This window comes from Phyllostomus hastatus, unplaced genomic scaffold, assembly GCF_019186645.2.
Source record: "Phyllostomus hastatus isolate PE091 unplaced genomic scaffold, TTU_PhHast_1.1 phas_contig_16, whole genome shotgun sequence".
Classification (NCBI taxonomy): Eukaryota; Metazoa; Chordata; class Mammalia; order Chiroptera; family Phyllostomidae; genus Phyllostomus; species Phyllostomus hastatus.
The window spans coordinates 23,078,110-23,098,944 of NW_025333643.1; the positions used below are offsets into that span (position 1 = coordinate 23,078,110).

The 20,835-nt window shown below is 38.5% G+C and overlaps 1 protein-coding gene across 9 annotated transcripts in view; it reads left to right on the forward strand.

The window, feature by feature from the left end:
• The window catches only part of SLC25A26 (solute carrier family 25 member 26), a 152,079-nt gene that overhangs the window by 125,421 nt on the left and 5,823 nt on the right, over nucleotides 1–20,835 (forward strand). For all 9 annotated transcript variants that reach the window (XM_045832254.1, XM_045832251.1, XM_045832250.1 and 6 more), the window contains 3 exons: nucleotides 12,101–12,170; nucleotides 18,315–18,379; nucleotides 19,787–19,860. In XM_045832254.1, the coding sequence (XP_045688210.1) occupies nucleotides 12,101–12,170; nucleotides 18,315–18,379; nucleotides 19,787–19,860 (209 nt within the window). The remainder of the gene's footprint in view (nucleotides 1–12,100; nucleotides 12,171–18,314; nucleotides 18,380–19,786; nucleotides 19,861–20,835) is intronic.

The window sequence follows — 20,835 nt, forward strand, 5'->3', positions numbered from 1 at the left end:
ACTGTCACAATACAATTTGATGGAAAAAAAAAACCATCTTACAGAAAAAAACAAACAAACTTTTTGACCAATGCAATAGGAATGCAAGCTTTAAGTTCAGATGCAACTTTGAAGCAAAATGAAAATAAAACCAGTTTGGATTATGACATCATGCTGATGATTTTCTAAGATTAAATCATAGCTTTGCAATAGAAATCAGGGGGCATTGGGTTATCATTTCAGTTATATTCTAGTGTATAAAATAATTGGATTTTTCCTTTACATTTTATGAATATTTTAAACAGCCAGTACCTTATAAAAGCTATGTTGTGTTCATGTTGAAGAGTAAATAACTTATTATTGTTGATTTCTATTTCTTAATTGTTAAAATGTCACCACCTGACAAAATTCTCACCCCAAACAAAATTCTCCCATACTGTTAGTAATGTAATAAAAATAATAGTAATCAGAGGGTGCTCACTGCTCAGGGTCTCCGCATACACCATGTCAGGAGCCTGGGGCCCTCTGGTGTCTGCACAGACATGTTTGGTCAGAACTTAGATTTCTGTAAAGATTGAGGAGGAAATGAGTAAAAATATGTGTATGATTTCTGCTGCACTAAGTTTGTGCCCTAAATTAAATATAATTTGTTAATGTGGAAGAAAACAATTGAAAAGAAGGGCAAAGTATTATATGTCCAGGTCACCAGTGAAGCCAGAGTCCATGATGCCAATTAGGATTTTAGTAAAATCACATAATGAACAGGCATCTTTTAACAATCCAAAAACTGCAAGGACATTCGAATTCTTAATTTGCATCCTGGAAAATATGGGATACTTCATGAAAAAGGAAAAGAAATTAAAATCCCAAAATATTCTTTTACTCAATTCATAAAAATAATGGGTAACACTTACTTGGCTGTTTCTAAGGCTGTTGAGGGAGAAAGATTCAATCAGTAAACAAAATGCTTAGAAAATGCTTGCATTTTATAGTTTGGCCAATTAAAAGGTAGACAGATGGTGAAAAGGAGATGCCGATAGAAACTGAGTCGGGAAGGAGAAGCGTCTTGTCAGCCAAGGCTTGATAGGACACGTGCGCATGGCAAGCTGATCCTCCCCCAGCTCCTCAGGCAGCCTGTGTATAGCCATATCCATGAAGCCAAAGGAATAACAGCACCCTTCCCATTCCTTTTACCTGAAGGTCAGATTTAACCTTCATCCCTCATGAGTGCTGCAGCTAAGAAGGTAGTGGGTTAGGGTCCTTTGTCAAAAGACAGTAAAAAGCACTTTTTGTCTTTGGCCTTCTTTCCTCTTTTTTCTTCTTTCTCTTAAGCATTTCTCTCCTTTTATGCAAATTTGTGACTAAAATAAGATAAATATGGTCATAGATAGAAAATTCCTATGATGAGTCATATTGATGTTGTTGGCTGAGACAAAGTGACAGCAGGGGAGAGTTTACTGCCTTAGTTTAATTCGATTATGAAACAAAAGTATGTTTTGAAATGCACCTTGATGATGCCTACAATGATTCCCAGTTCCTTTGGTGATACAAAACCCTGGGTTCTATTTCAGAGAACCCATCTTTGGATGTGTATGTAACCCCCTTGGAAAAACAAGGAAAAACGGATTTAGCTTTGTTTTTACTTGTCCTTTAGACTTGCTTCCTGGTTATTCATGGGCATTTTGGGTATTTGATTAATATGTTTGGTTTAAATGTGTGACGTGGCTCTGCTGAGAATACAGCAAGGCTAGAGCCGCACAGTGCCAGGTGATCCCAGCCCTCCTTCCAGCTGAGCCAAAATGAAACCTTGGGCTTTCTGGGCACAGCTCACCAGGAAGCCCTCTCCAGCGACATGAATGGTGGTCCTTGATGTGGCACCCATTGTCATTTCAGAATTACATGGTTCTCTGCTGAGCCAAGAATCAATGAAAATTTGGAACGATTATGTTTGGCCAGTTCATATCTTCCCTCATTGTTTACACAAGGTAAAATGATCAAACACTATGTACACGGCAAGTAGTTGTTCAGGATCAAAGATTTGGCTGCCTTGTATGTACAAGGAACTCTGCAAGGCCTGTGGGACTCCAGACCTGAAAGGAACGAGGGTCTCTCCTGTAGAGTCAAGGGTGAGGTGGGAGAGCTTTTGAAGGTGAGTGAAAGCGAGTGACTCATATTTTTTTTTTGGTGTTGTTGAGGATAGTGTCTTGTCAATATATCTGTTCCTAGATAAATGGGGTTCGTCAGTGTAAGTCCCTCAATTCTTTCATTTTAACCATTTTTTATAAAAAACTTTAAGAAGATCGTTCCATATTTAAACATGTCAAACCAGGTGTGCCTTTGTAGGTTGAAGCATTAAAAGTAATACCTTGTTGATTCATGGGAACATCATAAACATGGGTTACAATGATCTATTTCATTGTAACTGTTAGTGAAATATTTTGATATTGTTATTGAATAACATGAATGGGAACTTTTTTTTTCTACCCCAAACTCACAAGACATCAAACCACAGATGTAGGAAGCTCGAAGAACCTCTAATCAGCGTAAATACCCTTCCAGGAAAACCTACCCACGCACATGCCAAAATAATTACTTTCTGACTATAAAACCTAAATATCACTAAGCAAACTTGGCCCATCTTGCTTATGCTCAAGAATAATAAATAAAATTTCTTTAATTATCAGCACAATCATTTGTTATATACCCTCCTATAAATTCTTATTATCTTTACCACTTACTTACCTAGAAGGCAAGTATTAAGCCAAAATATAGTTTAACAACAACAAAAAAGGTACAAATCAACCCCAACAAAGTTGGTGCTGCTTAAAAATTTCAGAATAGTTTCAGTCCAGTTGCCATTGTAATCAAGATTGGCATGTGCATTTCAAATGATCTGCAGTTATCAGGTATATTCCATTTTAATTATGGAAACTAGCTCTATAGAAGAAATCTATTTTTACCTTTCAGCCATTTGATTCTATTGCTAGAGCCTCTGTGTGGCAGAAGTGAGCTTAATCGTGGTTCCAAAGTATATTTCATATTCTTTTTGGTTTAAAACTGTGCATGAGAAATATCTTTTTATGACATATTAGTATATGAGTTCTTTGCAGAGAGACCATTCACCGAATTGAATACAAAACTTTAGGCAGATATTGCTTTAGTTTTTAAAGTACGTGTGCGATGGCCACATGGCAGCTTGCTTGGTGGTGGTGTGGAGAATGTTTGCCCGATGTTGCCTGCTATCCTCAGTGTATTGGAAGATTCTGCGGGTAGGTTGGCAGCAGTGAGACCTATATAGAAGATTGTCATTCTGTTAAATAAATTACCATCTGATGTTATTCCTGTGGAATTGAGTAGGTGATTCTGTGGTTAGACATCTTGTACCACAAAAAGCATTTGGTAAAGTTTCGTAATCTTGCAAAATGAAAAACACATAACTACTTTTGAATACAACAGGTGAAGAAGTACCAAATATAAGTTTTCCTGCACTAAAGCCACAACATTTATTTTAATTGTTATTCATTCATAAGACAATAATGCACATTTGGGTGGGTGTTTTGAAGTGAAAAACAAAGCCTTTTCTTTATGCTATACTTTAATAGAACACACCTGACCCAGCCTCAGCCTCCTAAGCTATTTTGTAGTGTTGTGCCTGGTTGTTTGCTCTCTCGGCCTGCAGGAATCCGGGTACTAATAGCTGTTACCCTGGGACCTGGGGGCAGCTGGGGCATGTTCTTCCTCTGGTAGGCCTTCAGTAATGAGTGAAGAATCACTTGGGAAATTAGAACATCCTGATTACTTTTGTAGTGATACCACTAAGTATTCAAGATTTCTCATAATATCCTAATGGATAATATAAATATCATTAATTGAAAAAAAAACAGGAAAAATCACATACCTTGAAAATTTAAAGTAGTGGTATGGGGAAATTCAATTAAGGTATGTATTTTAGTAGTATTACACCTACCTTAGTCTTCTGTTTTGATCTTGTACTGTAGTTATATAAGATGTGAACATTAGGGGAGACTGGGTGAAAGGTATATGGGAACTGTACTATTTTTGCAACTTTTCTGTAAGTCTAAAATCATTTTGAAATGAAATTTTCTATATGAGCTCTTAGAAATATTTTCCAATCAACCTATGTTAAGGAAACTTAAGAAAAACTGTAGACACTAAGCTATGACCCAGATGCCAGGCAGTTACTAAGGACAGGATTGTGAGCACCATAGAGGTCTCTCTCATGTCTAGGGACATGCAGCTCTGCCGTGCTCATCCCTGTCTGTTGTCACTTAGTAGTTGACATTCCCAGTCAAAAGAGAAAAAAACAAAAAAACAAAACTAAACCACAGAAGCAAAAATTAAGGACATTTCTGACTGTCAGCCTTATTACTTCAACTTGAAATTTCTCATTAATATGAGATACAAACACATGCTGTGAATTCATCTGAAAAATATATTCTTTAGTTGAAAAGAAAAAGGAAACAGGACATCAAATTGGATAAATAAGAAAATATGCCAACCTGCTTTTTTGTTCATATTGTTTTTGGTGCACAACCTGCACAATATCATTCTTCATATGTAGGCCCACTCTCTGCCCCTCATCTCTGTGCCCGGTCATTTGTCTGCCTTTACCGGAATGGTCAGTAGACCTCTTTGGCAATGGAAATACGTAGGTTGATAAATTATGGCAATTTGAAAAATGTCTGATGTTCAGATAGACCCTTAAAAATCCTCCATTACAAACCCACATTATTTAAACAACTTTTATTAATATCAAAATATTTTGTTGAATAACTTGCATATTATCATGTAACTCTACTGGATGTTAAGCTGTATATGGTAATGAGGAATCTTATAATGATGCCACATGAATACTGTTCTGTCTGTGAGACTCGTGGCTTTGGGGGTGGGAGCCAGACAACCAGCTTTAGTCTTAAATTATCTGAGAGTCACGAACAGTATTTACAATTGCAGTGAGTAACCTTTCCTGTCTTTCCAGCCAGTGTTTTTGTTGATCACAACCCTCTGATCTTTCCACACATGTGGGCAACTGTATTTTTAGAATATGATACATAATCCATATGTAGTACTTTTTACCAGTCAGATTCTTGTTATTGGTGGTGCTTAATGAATTTAAAGTTGTTCCCAAATGAATCATTTGTATTTAACACTTGTCTTTTTAGTATGGTCTCAATATTATTTTCTAGTTTCTATATTTGGAAAATTCCTCATTTAAATTCCTAATATTATTTAAGGCAGGTTGCTTTGGGCATTGATGTAGTTTGTTCATCTACTTGAATATTTTAATAATATTTCAGTAAAATTTATGACCCATATGTGTAAGTAAATACCATTCTATTTGCTATGAAGACAATGATAACTTACAGACGCAAGTTCACGTGTTCTTGTGCTCTATACCGATTGTCTCATTCAGATCCCAGTTGTTATTAACTACCTCTTTAAACTTCAGCAAGTTACTTAACTTCTCTCAGCCTCAACATCCTTGTCTATAAAATGAGGATAAAACGGCACGTCCTCAGAAGATTGTGGTTAGGATTATACGAGTCAATGTGTATAGTGTTTAGTGCCTGGAATGTAGGAAGTCCTGTGTGTGTGTTTATTGTGGTTACTGTTATATTTGTTGTTTCTTTCAAGATCTGTGTTTGCCACTGAAATTTGTCACCTGATTCTAAACCATGTGGTTCTAGAGATTTTTTAAAGGTATTTTTTAGTATCCTCTTCAAATATAAAATGATTTTTTTCTTTGTCCTTAGACTAAATTATTCTGGCCAGGAGATAGTGGAAAATTAAGGTTATCTATAGAGATTCTATTTTTAAACTGTGTTTTCAGCCATCTGAACCTGTTTTGATTAAGTGTTCCCCCCCCCCACCCCCACCCCTTGCAACCAGTTTGTTTTTGTCCTAGATCACAGCAGGCACCTCTGTGAAGCCTTCACCATAACCTCCCTTCTCTCTGTTCAAACCCTCTTCTACTCCCTCCATACCCCCCATCAGATATTTGACCTCTAGGAACTGGTGGTTTGTTTCCTTGAATCTGTAGTACCTGGCACCTAGTTAGATACTCAGTAAATAATTGAATTTATGAATTACATAGCATCTTTGTTTCCTCTTGTAAGCTATGTAATTCACGTTTTGTTATTTGTTCTTTATTGTTTATAAACTCTGCATTGTTAGTAATATTTTAAGTCTGTTTGGAGTAAACTTTTGCTCTTTGGAACCCTTCAGTAGATTAACTGAAGATGACCTTTAGTCATCATCGAAAGTCTAGTTTATGTTCCATATTCCTTTTCTAAAATGTTGGCAAAGTAAATAATGGTGCTATAACTGGAATTAGCCTGATAAAATACACATTTTGCTACCTTAAAAGTAAAAGGATGTTGCTCCACCGTCTTTTTTCTTATTCTTATAAAATTTGTTTGCAGTGCTTATAAGACCTCAGGAGAAAATGTTTGCTACAAAAGCACAGATGTATTTGCAAAACTAGTGTATTTACTAAAGAAATACCGAGTACTACACTTAATGGCAAGGCTATGTTTAGAAAGCTGTTTTTTTTTTAAAGATTTTATTTATTTATTTTTAGAGAGGGAAGGGAGGGAGAAAAAGAGAGAAACATCAATGTGCGGTTGCTGGGGGCCATGGCCTGCAACCTAGGCATGTGCCCTGACTGGGAATCGAACCTGCGATGCCTGGTTTGCAGCCCGCGCTCAATCCACTGAGCTATGCCAGCCAGGGCAGGAAGCTGTTTTTAAGAAAATATTTTTTTAGCTTATCTACTTCAGGTTACAAATATCCATTTGATAGCTGCACTCATAGTCCAATGAATTTAATAAATATACTTCTACAGTCACCGTTCTCATCAGTTAGGTGGAAGAAAATGTCAGAGTCTCATACCACACATGACTGTATGTCTGATTTGCTGGGTAGTTTACATAGCTAGGTATCTACTTAAGAAGAGCTGTTCCCTGGTATTGGTGTAAAAACAGACACAAAGATCAATGGAATAGAATACTCAGCCCAGAAATAAACCACACATACATGGTCAATTAATTTATGACAAAGCAGCTGAGTCTATACAATAGGGAAATGACAGTCTTTTTAATAAACAGTGTTGGGAAAGCTAGACAGCCACATGCAAAAGAATTAAACTTGGCCACTATCATATACTGTACACAAAAATTAATTTAAAATGGATTAAATGATCTGAAGTAAGATCTAAACCCCTACAACTCCTTGAAGAAAATGTAGGTGGTAATCTCCTTGGCATTGGTCTTGGTGATGATTTTTTGACTCTGACACCAAAAACAAAAGCAAAAGCTTCTACACAGCGAAGGAGAGCAACAAAATGAGAAGATAGCCTACTGAATGGGTAAAAAGTATTTGCAAATCATATATCTGATAAGGGGCTCATATTCAAAATACATAACACACAACTCAGTAGCAAATCTCCCCCCACAAACAATCCAATTAAAAAATGGGCAAAGATTTGTATAGATATTTTTCTAAAGATACACAGATGGCCAACAGGTACAAGAAAAGATTCTCAACATCATTAATAATAAAAAAAATGCAAATCAAAACCACAATGAGATATCATTTCATACCTGTTAGAAGGGCTGTTATCAAAAAGACAAGAAATAATAAGTGTTAGCAAGTGCACGGAGAAAAGGGAACCCATGTGCATTCTTGTTGATAATATAAATTGGTGTAGCCACTGTGGAAAATGGTCTGGAGGTTCTTCAAATATTCAAAATAGAACTACTATGTGATCCAGCAATTCTACTTCTGTGTATTTATGCAAAGGAAACAAAGAAAAAAAGCTAAAAGGATATCTGTACCTCTATGTTCATTGCAGCATTACTTTTTTTATTTTAAAATTTTTAAAAAGATTTTATTTATTTTTTTTAGAGAGGGAAGGGAGGGAGAAAGAGAGAGAGAAACATCAATGTGCGGTTGCTGGGGGCCGTGGCTTGCAACCCAGGCATGTGCCCTGACTGGGAATCGAACCTGCGATGCTTTGGTTTGCAGCCCGCGCTCAATCCACTGAGCTATGCTAGCCAGGAATTCATTGCAGCATTATTTACAATATCTAAGATATGGGTGAATGGAAAAAGAAATTGTATATGCACACAATGGAAGATTTTTCAGCCATTAAATAGAATGAAATTTTGCCATTTGCAACAAAATACATGGACCTTGGGGGCATTATGCTAAGTGAAATATGACAGAGAAAGACAGATACTGTATGATCTCTCTTCTATGTGTAATCTTGTTAAAAATATATCAAACTCATAGATACAGATAAGAGATTGGTGGTTGCCCAAGGCAGGGGATGGGGAATGGAGTGAGTGGTGAAGGGGATCAAAGAGTAAAAAGGAAATAAAATAAAACCAGTAAATAACACACACAAAAAGTTGTTAAAATTGACGATAAATAGGGCCCTGTGTCCTTTTTCATGGCAACCTTCTCAACCTCACAGGTATATTTTCAGTGGGGAAGTATTGAAAGTGGGAAATTAGTATCAACTTTGCTGTTCTTTCAGTTGTGGTATATTTGATCATCCCTAAAACTGTCATTCCATCATAAATAGGTCATTACACTGTTCTAACCACTGTAATTAATATATTTGAGGTTTTTGTAATTTTTTCATCAATACTGTAGCACATACCATTATGCTAGAGGTCCTTTCCAGTGCAGTAAGGCAAGAAAAAAGAAATAAAAGGCAATAATCTGATTGGAAAGGAAGAAACTCTTTATTCAGAGACAGTATGAATAAAGAAAAGAAATAAAAGGCAATAAGCTAGTTGGAAAGAAAAAAACTGTGTTTATTCATAGACAGTTTGATCATTGATATAGAAAATTTGATGGAATCTACAAAGAAGCTATTAAAGCTGTTAAGTTGAGCAGGGTTGCAGGATACAAGATCAGTGTATGAAAATTAATTGTACTTGTAGATATTAGCAACAAACAGAAAGTGAAATTAAAAAACAAGCACTACTACTCACAGTAACATCAAAACATGAAACAGATAAATCTGACAATGAAGCACAAGACCTGTACTGAAAACCACAGAACACCGTTGAGAGAAAATAATGGAGGCATAAGTGACTGGAGAAAAGTGCCGTGTTTATGGTTCAGAAAATTCAATGTTAGCACCTCTGTTTTCTCCAGAATGATTTATAGATTCAGTGCAATTCAGATAAAAATCTTGGCAGGCTGTTTTGTGGAAGTTGATAAACTGATTCTAAAATCCATTTGAAAGTGCAAAGAACCTAGAGTAGTAAAAGCAACTTTGAAAAAAAGAACAGAGCTGGAGAACTGACACTACTTGATCTCAAGATATTATAGAGCTATAGTAGTCAAGAATTAGTACTGAATTTCTATCAAGATGGATATGTGGAGTAGAGCAGAGAGTCCACAGAGACCCACACATACATGGGCAATTGATTTTTGACAAAATTGAGAAGGCAGTTCATTGGAGAAAGGATAGTCTTTTTCAATTGCTGTAACAATTAATACCCATATGAAAAAACAAAAGAACTTTAATCCATAACTTGTGGCATACAGAAAAATGAACACAAAATGGAAGATAGGTCTAAATGTCAACCTAAAGACATAACATTTCTGGAAGAAAATAGAAAAATCTTTGTGGCCTGAGTTAGGTAAAGGTTTCTTGGATATGTCATGAAAAGTAAGATCTGTAACAGGATAATTTAGACTTCATCAAAATTAAATACTTTTGTCCTTTGATAGACACTGTTAACGGAATGAAAAGGAAGCCACAGATTAGGAATATTTTCCAATGACTTTTATCTAGAATACATAAAGAGCTCTCAAACCTCAATACTTAAGGAAACAGACAACCAAATAAAAATGCAAAACATTTGAACAGACACTTAAGAAAATACATGGATGCCCTGGCTGGGTGGCTCCCATCCCATACACCGAAAGGTTGCTGGATTTTGTTTTTTTGTTTTTTTGTTTTTTTAATTTTATTTTAATAGTTGTTCAAGTACAGTTTCATGTCCTTTACTCCTATCCCAGCCCACCCACCCATTTCTCCCCACCTCCCTCCCATTTCCATGCCCCCCCCTAGTTTTGTCCATGTGTCCTTTATATTTGTTCCTGTAAACCCTTCCCATTCTCGCCTGAAATTCCCCTGAAATTCCCTCCCCTCTCCCCTCTGGTCACTGTCAGCCTGTTCTCTATTTCATTGTCTTTGGCTATAAGGTTACTGGTTTGATCCCTGGTCAGGGCAGGTACGGGAGGCAATTGATTGGTGTTTCTCACACCAATGTTTCTCTCTCTTGCTCTCATTTTCTCTCTCTCTAAAATCAATAAACATATCCTCAGGTGAGAATTTTTTAAAAAGAGGAAATATATGGATGGAAAAAGTACATAAAAAAGCTCAATATTATTAGTCATTAGGGAAATACAAATTAAATGGCACAGTGAAATGCTACGTATATACTCCTATAGAATAATAAAATTTTTAAAAATACAATGCCAAGTGTTTGGAAGGATGTAGAGAAACTGGAACTGGTTAGAATGTAAAATGGTACAACCACTTTAGAAAATAGTTTGGAGGTTTTTAAAAAAGTTAAACATATTCCTACCATGCAATATAGCTATTTCACACTTAGGTATTTCCACAAGAGAAATGAAGGCACACATCCATATGCTTCAGCGGTCCCCAGCCTTTCTGGCCCCAGGGCCCAGTTTCATGGAAGACAATTTTTCCACAGACTGGGGAGGGGGTGATGATTTCGGGAAGATTCAAGCTCAGTACATTCAAGCTCAGCTCCTGCTGTGCAGCCAGGCTGCCAACAGGCCATGGTACCAGTCTGTGGCCCCGAGGTTGGGGACCCCAGCATATGAAGGCAGGAATATAAATGTTCATAGCAGCTTTATTTGTAATAGTCAGAAACTGGAAGAATCCCAAATGTCCATCAACAGTTGAGTACATAAATTATATATTTACACTATGGAATACTGTTTACCAATTAAAGGGCAATGAACTGTTGATATCCACAATAACATGTCCTTCAGACAAAATTTCTGAAGGAAAGAATCCAGGTTTTAGAAAATGAATGTATAATTTGTTTATATAAAATTCTAGATAAGGCAAACTAACCCAGAGTGACAAAGATTGTTTGAGGGCTGTCAAGGAAGGACAGGAAAGAGAGAGGAATGGCAGGGACACAGCAAACTCTGGGGTGGTGAGTATGTTCCTATCTTAATTGTGGCAGTGATTTCATGTCAAAACTTAACAAGTGGCATACTTCAAATAAATGTACCTCATTGCACATCACTTACATACACCTCAGTAAAACTAAAAAGAGTGAACAAGCAGGCTCTGCTGTTATTAGAAAGCCCAGGTAAAAGGTAGATAATAACAGGACCCAACTCTTAGGGTGGTTATGAGGACCATGAGTTTTCATCTATGTTCAGAGATTAGACCAGGCCTGACTCAGCACTGTTCACCACTTGTTGTGAATGTATCTTGTCTTCTACTGTACCGTAAATGCTTGGTGAGCAGGGCACCATGTCTCAGTCATCATTTTGTCTAGTGTGAAACTCGCCATGGGTATTTAATTGTATAATCCTCAACATCATGAACAGTGCAAAAAAGTTTTTGACAAATTTCAGATTGATACTTAAGTAGCAGAATCAACATCCTTCACACATGCAACATGGATAAAAGATTGAAAAAAGAACTGAAGAATTGTGACATACACTGTTCTGAACTAACTTGTGAATTATAGAAAGTTCAGATTTATATGGGAAATTTTTGCAATGCCATATTGTCTTAAAGATGCATCTTTGTTTTATTTACACACATGCACAGTGTGTGTGTCTGTGTATCACACACACTGACTAGAAATTGTGTCCTCTGAGCACTCCGATGCAGCCCTCACCCTGGTTTCTTTCACTTATTTTAGAATGCAGTTAAGTCCTTGGGAAAATCACTTAGGTCATCACTGAGGAATGCCACCAAAATAGCTTCTCACTTAAGTTCCCATCCCTAGAGCTCACCCATAGGAGTTTCCGATAAATTCAAATATTTAATAACTTGTATTTTTTTCTTTCTCCTTAAACACAGGCCCTCTGGTCCTGGAGGCAGGATCGCATGGTGGATTCTTGGCAGTCAGCAGTCTGTGGAGCTTTTGCAGGTGCAGAGGATTATATTATACTGGGAAAGACCAAAGTGGGGTGGGGGGGGGGAATGTGAAAATACTCACGATGCAAAAACAACATTCTTCAGAAATTCCAGATTGTTTAGATGAAGAGAGTTCCACTAGTTGTTTGAGAAAAGAAAGTGTCTTAGGAAAAGGAAAAACCTAGAAAGGTGTCCACTTGAAAAACAACCAGTTTGTTTTCAACAAATTTTTCTCTTTATCTTTATTAAAGCCTTCACTCAGACCCTTTGGATTATTTTAAAGATGATTTATAAAGCCCTGTGTAGGCAGGGACTTGTTGTGGGTGCAGGGCTGACTCTGCAGCTGTCTGCCCTGAGCACTGCTTTGGGGGTTTAAGTGATTTCTGTAGCAGGCTGTGATTCACGGTTCCTGTGACACGTTTGACAGCACTGTGGATTAACTACTGTCAGGAGAACGGAGGCTGCCCCACAGTTTACTGAAGGCTAAACTGCTCCGTGTAGAAAATATGGAGATCTAAACATCTGGGCATTTTGTAGACATTAAACCAAGAGCAAAGTGACAATATGTGGTATTGTGTTATCCCTCACTGAGTCATATGAAATTTCCAGTGAGGTTCTAATGAGAACTCAGATGCTTTATGGAACTTAATAAATCATAGGTTTAACATTCTGAGAGAGAAATAGAGTTTGTTGTTGCAAACAAAGGTAATTAGAATTACAGTTGAAAGAAATTGAAGTAGAGATTTGCCAGAAAGTTGTCAATTGCTGGTTTAGATGTGAAGCCAGTAAGTTGACAGATATGTAGGGTTAGATGTCGACTTGATTAGAAACACATTGTTTCAATTTCTTCAGTGGTTGCTGGATTGGGTGTTGTAGTGATTAGGAAAATAGAAAACATACATGTTATAGGATTCTGCATTAATAATTGGACCCATTTGACTTGTAGAATTGATAATCAAAAATAAGAATGTTGCCTCTAGACATGAAGCCAGCTCAGACTGATTGTGATGGGCAATTGTTTCCACATGACACCACCATTAACTGTGTTAAATAAGTAGGTGGTCTTGATTCATTTTCCAGAAGTCAGGTATCTTTATTGCCCAGTCCTTAAATGTGAAAATGTGTACTTTTGTGACTCCCTCCTGGGCCCTGGGGATGAAGTGAGCATTGGGGAAATCTGGTCTCCTGGACAAGGCAAGGCCACTTTCTTAGGCTCACAGTGCCACGCAACACAGTGCACAGATGATGTGTTGTAGAATTGTGATCCTGCAACCTGCATGTTTTCGTTAGCCAGTGTCACCCCAATCAATTCAATAAAAAAGGGAAAACATAAAGTTAATAATACCATGAAACTCTCATGTGTTGAAATGAGAAGTATATATTCTCTGGGCCCATTCTTTAAGTAGCAGATACATTCAAAGCCAATGCATTGGATCTGTTAAGGAAATTTGCATCCATTACAGTCCCTTTTTCTGAGTAATGCTTTGTAATAGGCACTAAGCACTTGTATTAGTCAGAATAGGGGAAGAAACTTTTTATCAGATGGCTGCCCATTGATCATGGGATCCTGTGGGCCAGGCTCTCCCATTAAGGTGGCTCACTGTGTCCAGTGACAGCAGAGAAGCTGGGACGTGAGCAGGGAAGGGCTTTGCCCAGAGCCACACATCTAGTCCTGGCCAATTGGTTGGATTTCAAAAAAGCTGTCAAGTCTCAGTTCTGCTAAGGAATGAGGTTTTGGGGCCTTCCTGGGCACCAGCTTCCTTACCTGTAACATAGCAGCAGCCCTCCCTACCTAAAGGCATTATAGTGCTTTAGGATATATATTAATACTTTGTAACTGATAAAACTTATGTAAGGAATTATTACTATTTTGATAAAAACAACCAACACCTGGAAAATGAAAAGCTGTTATCATCACAATAATTTCAATTACATTGATAGAATAATATTAATAAAGTTACTGTACAAAAACTTCTCCTCCCATACAGTCACCTTATTTTTTCACCTGAGGTTCTGATATGTGAAGAAGTTTGTCCAAGATCTGCAAAAATCCCCAGATATTTAGTAAAAGATTAAATACATTTCTTGTTTATATCCCTTTTGTCTTGAAATTTTAATTTATGATAGTGTTGATCCTGAGGAATTACATTACTACTTTTAAATGTTTCTGAAAGATAAATAATCACTGGAAAATACTCCAGATTGTGAAAAAGTGATACTCTGCAAGAGTCTGTTGCAACATTGTCCATCACACACTATAGAGAAGTGAACGAGGACTCACCGCAGGGAGCAGCCCTCTGCGGTCCCACATGCTCACGCACACTGTCAGACTCAGGCTTATGTGGCTGTAGAGGTAGTGATAAAACTTGCCCTCATGTCAGAAATCAGAGTTCTCATTCCTGTGTGCTTGAACACAGTCTGTGCCATCTTCTGTTCCCATGCTTGTTTTATAAAGTACTTGACACACATATGCAAAAATGGCCCTTGAGAATGGAGGTGTTGAAGGCTTGTCATGCTCAGCAATTTCCTGGGCTGCTGGTGAGGGGTTAAACTAGGAAGAGAAGGGACTTTGCCAACTGTCTCACTTCAAATTGACTTCTAAACATAAAATTGTAATTCTGTCTGAGTAATTAATGACATCTGCTACTAAAGTGATATTTGCCATTCCATAGTGTTTTTTGATCAGTTTCTTGTAACTAACACCTATTTACATTCTCCAAGAGCAGAATGATAGAGATGTATATATAGATAGATAGACAGACAGACAGATCTTCCCCTGACTTGAAATTCTAGAATAGGGTGAAGGGTTACCTGGGTACAAATGAGAAGGCGTAACACAATCTTTAACAGAAAAAATACGTTTATTGTTGTTGAAGCCCTACCTGTCCGGACACTGTTTGGAGATTATGTGGAAAATGTACCTGAAGACCCTGTTCTGGCTGCCAGGCTAATCTGAGAGGCCCTGGAGGGCCTATGAGGGACAGTGCTGCCCGCTGTAGCCCCCACCATGCTCACAGCTGCTACTAGGAGGTGACAGCTGCAGAACCTGTTGAAGGAAGGTGGCCCCTTTGTCTGGAGAACGTAAATAACCAGCATTTGTTTCCTAAGGACCTGAGTAACATCTAGTTTCCCCTAAATCTGGTCCTGAAAGCAGTTCTCCTAACATTCAGTCAAGTAAAAACCTACTGTGGTAGGGCCCATAGTAAATTGTTTCTTGTGTGATTTGAACACAAAAGCAGCCTACAGTGGCTGTACCAAAGAATTGTTTCCTGTCCAATATGTTAGCAGGTTCCCTGTATTTATTACTGGCAGTTTACAATTCCCTTGAGTAAAATGTAGAAAATAATGACATTTTAACTGAAAGTACCAGTCCTCTGCCCCCTCCCTATTATGACCAGTTACTCTGTTACATGACCTTCACAAGCCCTTCCTGCAGCCTCGTAAAAAACATTGTGGGGTCTGTGAATTAGAGCAATCTTTGATATTTGAAGATACTCAAATTGACTTAGTAACTTTCATAAAATACAGTATTCCTTATGGTAGTAAAATTAGGACCTATTTAAGCATATGCATCCTTGTCTTTCATGCTTCCTCATATCATTTTGATGAACCGAAATCTCTAAGAGAATACTGGCAGGTGTCCACAGTAAAGGAATGGGGAACTTCCGCTAATGGCTAAAATTAGTTTGATTTGCAGCACCCGGTTTTATTAGAAGGCACATACTTTTCAACATAGGTGGCTCATAAAAGCTTGAGTAGACCAACGGGACAGATGTTCTTGCTAATTTTCAAGTTGTCATAGTTGGTTTAGGACAGTTTGTGAACATTTTCAAACAAGAAAAATGCACTCAGAGTGCATAAAACTCAGTATGCACTTCTGAGTTTTAATGAACGGATAAATTTTAATGTCTTTTTATATATCAAAGTCAATATAGTGAAGGAGCTAAGATACATGTGACTTTGAGTCCCCACTCCTTATTATCTGTGTGTCCCTGGGCAAGTTGTCTGTCAAGTGCAATGAGATAAAATAATCCGTGAAAATACCTAGTACAGTCCCAGTGCACCAGATATAAAATAAGCACAGGATTAGCTTGGGGCTTCCCCCTCCTCCTTCCCTTTTGAGAACAAATTGAAATCTTCAGTTTGTAAAAACTGCAGCACTTGTCCAGGGTACCCCGTAAGCATGTTTGAGCCCCTACTGTGCGTGCTGGGCTACAGACATGAAGAAAATGGCTAGAGACATGAAGAAAACACACATCTCTGCCCACCCAGAAAAGAGCTAATTACCTGGAGCACAAATATGAGCCAGGGACTACTCTAGACCCTTTGCAGAGACTCATTTCATTTCTGTGTCATATTGCTGTTGGCATTTTATAGATGAAAAACTGAGCCCACTGGAAGACCCAGAGGCCAAAAGCCTCTGAGTCTGGAAGTGAGAACAGTTTGTCTCAGCTCTTTATTAGGAAAACCTGCTGTGATTTAATGTCTGTGAGCTCCAGATTCCGCCCCCCCCCGCCCCCCCCATAGCCTGGCATAACCGGAATGCCTGTCTCATAGGGTTTTTTACTGAGGCCAGTCAGCGAGGAGAGCAGGAGTGAGGCCTGGGTCTTCCCAACTCTGAGGGAGGGTTGCTTCAGGCCAGACCCTGTAGCTAGTAAGGTCAACAAAACCGAGTATGAGATTGGAGTGCTACAGGTTCATTGCCTTTTTCTTCCTTTGTCCTTTTTATTCCTTCTTAAGGATTTTTTTAATGGATGTGAAGCCTTCCTGGACCCTTTTCTGTAGTTACATTTACTCTTAGTACAGAATGTGTGGTTTAAAAACATTGAAATGGTTGGATTTCAGGACTGAGTCCACCAAATTTTAACATACTTGAGGTTTAGCCAAGTCTCTGAATATCAAGCAACTTCTGAATTTGGAGGGAAAATATTCCACATGTTCATAACACAAAAAGTGGCTTAGAAAGGGCACTTGCATTCATGTTATTGATCCTTATTAACCCTAAGTGTGTCATCTGTGGGTAACCAAAAATGGAACACAGAAGCATAAATGGGTGCATCTTTCTAAAAGTCATTGTCATGAGGTTAGCGATTGGAGGAGCTTCAGTGTAATGCTCGTTCTTCAGCAACACATTTAGAAAGAGATTTGGCGAAGTTCAAATGACCTTCTTGTCCACACGCCACACAACTTGGAGGGAGAGTGTTGCTATTTTTGGAGTATCCTTCCCACATGTGTTCTGTTCAGCCCTTTTACAAAACTGTCCACTTCATCTGAGCTCACGGACGCTGAATCCTTTTAGAAAGTCCTTTGAGTTTATTATTTTACCTCCTTAGGGCCTCTTGAGGTTGAAATGATATCTTTGTATCATATTACATAGAATATTTGCACCATATAATATGGTTTCTGTTAGAAAAAATGTTTGGATTTCTCTGTCTGTAGATATAGCTCCCTTTAAAATATGTGCATTTTTTAAGTATCTGTTGTGCAGTCACAGCATTTCCATGGGAGAGAAGGTAGGAGGGAAACCATGAGGAGCATGCTCCTTAGACAACACAGACTAACGAGATGCAGAAGGAAGCTTAGAAATGTTGTTTCTTCAACTGGCTTGTTATCAGAAGCCTGGAAATACAGACAGCTTTTCTCTTTCAGTGTTTTTAACTTGAAGAATCCAGGCATTTGTACCCAAAACCCCACTGTGATATACATTTCTCTTGGCCCACTCTGCCTCAGAGCAGAAATGATAGAAGCATTTTGGAGTCAGATGAGAGACCAGTGGCCGATGGAAGGCGTGGCCCTCTGAGAATCAATGGGAGCCCCCTGCCTCTCTGAGTAGGTGACTGCTATAGACACGTAGCCCAGTACACATTCAGCTCAGTTCACTGTGCCACAGAGAGCAAGAGGTGGGGATGGGGCCCGGTTAGCCTGAGGAGGTAAAGCATTATTACCTTGTCATCTTGTCATATGTGGTGCGGTGTCATTGCAAAAGCTGTGGCATGCAGGTAAAGGTTTTGTATGTGTGCATATAGTTCTTGAACCGATCAAGGGAATATAATGATAAAGAACTGATTTTTGCAGACTTATGTGGAATTATAAAATAAACATTATAAAACACTGTGTAACACCATAAACAACACTGTATTGGGGTTTATATACACAGGTGGATTCGCAGCTATGGTCACCACACCTCTGGATGTGGCGAAAACAAGAATCATGTTGGCGAAGGTAAGTGGTAAAATAACATAATGTGGACATAACAGATGCTCCTATATACTAGCACTGGGGCTTATGTGTACATAAAGTGAAGAAAAGTGGAAAACACTTCCCTGTAGGAGAAGCCTTATACCGCTGTCAAACCACCAGTGAAACTGATGTTGATGAAACAATCTGTATTGCTGTCACTGTGTGCAATGTTTGTGTAATCATTTTCAACTACGCTATGTAAGTGAGTAGGGCTGGTAGGGTCTCTGTGTGGTACAACTATATTCGAATTAACTCTGTTTTTACCATTGACAGACCTGAGGCTCAGAGTCAGCTTGCTTCATGCCACACAACAGGTGAATTAACAGGCTCTTGAACTTAGGTCATGCTTGGTCTTAACTGGATAAATTAGGAGAGTTGTCAGAATTCTTACAATTTTTTCCTTAAAAAGAAATATTGTTAAAAAAAAACTACAGACTTCATGGATGCCATACATACAACGTAGCTGGAGACTAAAACAATACAAAATAAAGTCATATGCTTGTGGAAAAGTATATGACTTTTCCTAAGAGGTCAACCATGTTTAAATTGAATATATTAATAGTACCCTTCAATAAATGTGTTTATTAGCTACTTAGGTGAGTTTCATAATTGTACCATCTGTACTGACTATCCCCCATTTTTCTCAGCTCAGTTGATACTGCTTTCCATGGCTCTCCACCCCTCCCTCTACCCCGTAGTTGTATATGAACTATCTAGATGTGCATTTCCTGTCAGTAGTTGTATGTCAGTATCTGGGTGTGATTTTCCTATTTAGTAGTGTGTGTGAATTATCTGAGTATGGATTTCATAGTTAGTAGTTATACGTGAATTACCTGGTTGTGGTTTTCCTGTTCAGTGGTTGTATGTGAATTACCAGGGTATGATTTCCCTACTCAGTAGTGTAAGTGAAATATCTGGCTATGGCTATCTTGGTCATTAATTGTATGTGAATTATCTGGGTGTAGTTTTCTTGTTTCATGGTTTTATGTGAATTATCTGGGTGTTATTTTCCTGTTTCGGTAGTTGTACAGGAATTATATTGTTGCAATTATCTTGTTCAGTGGCTGTTTGTGAATTACTTGGGTGTGATTTTCCTGTTAACACAGTAGTTGTATGTGAATAATCTGGGTGAGCTCTACTCATCTTTTGATAATAAGACCAGGAAAAGTGGCTTTCTGTGGCTTTAAGCCAAATCAGCGCTTGCTTGTGGGTTTGAAGATAAAGCCCTCTGGTGCAGTGAGATCCAGGGCTCCTGATTCCTCAGAAACTCCCCAGTCTATTTGAAACTATCTTAGATGAAGGCATTAGGGAGCTGTGTACCCAAGGATATCATCTGTAAGTTGGAGACTTTCATAAGATAACGGTTTTCTCTTTTGTCCTTTCATGCAGGCTGGTTCCAGCACCGCTAGTGGGAATGTCCTCTCTGTCCTGCATGAGGTCTGGCGGATGCAGGGATTGTCAGGGTAAGAATGAGAAAGAATGTTCACCTATCTCACTCTCTCCACTGGTTTGTCCTCTTCTGGCCTGATGTAGGACAAACCCTTTTCTTTCTTCTGCTTATGCCCTGGCTGGGGGTCTCTTTGTTTTAATGTATTGGACCAAACATTACATTTGATTTTGGTTATGTGAGATAATATCACACAATCAAGGTGATACAGTCTTCTAGCAAGGTGATTCCCAGCCTTGTTAATCTTGATGTGAGATGCTGCCCATATGTGTAGCTCTTGCTACCTTCTGGGCTGCAGCATTAAGACAGGCTTCCAGTTATGTGATGCAGGAACTCGGTGAGTGAGGGTAACATTATCAGGAGAAAGCATTTGTGGTCTGGGGTACTGTTCACTATTACTAGCCACAAATGACGGCCAGCACCCTGTAGTGCATGACCCCTACTTGAAGGCACTGCTCTGTATTATCAGTAAAGTGCCTCAAACCTTTAGCATCATATCCCCAGAAGCTGTCTTCAAAATGTTATTTCAGGACTTCCGGCCAAGATGGAGGCATAGGTAGACACATTGTGCCTCCTCACACAACCAAAATAAGGACAACAAAAATTTAGAAACAAAAAAACAACCAGTACTGACAGAAAATTGAACTGTATGGAAGTCCAACAACCAAGGAGTTAAAGAAGAAACACTCATCCACACCAGTAGGAGGGGTGGAGTCGGGTGGCCGAACAGAGAGGGCCTGCTTCACTCGAGTTGGTGAGTGAAGGTGGTGGATTGTGGAGGGATGCCATGCACAAGGTGGCCCCACGTTTGTGTGCAGATAAACCAGGTGAAACTGGGGAGTGAGACAGACCACACAACCCAGGGTTCCAGTTCAGGGAAATAAAGCCTCAAAATAGCTATTGAAAACACCTGTGGGGGTTGAGGTTCTAGGAGAGACTTCCAGCCTCACAGGAGAATTCGTTGGAGAGACACACAGGGTCCCAGGATGTA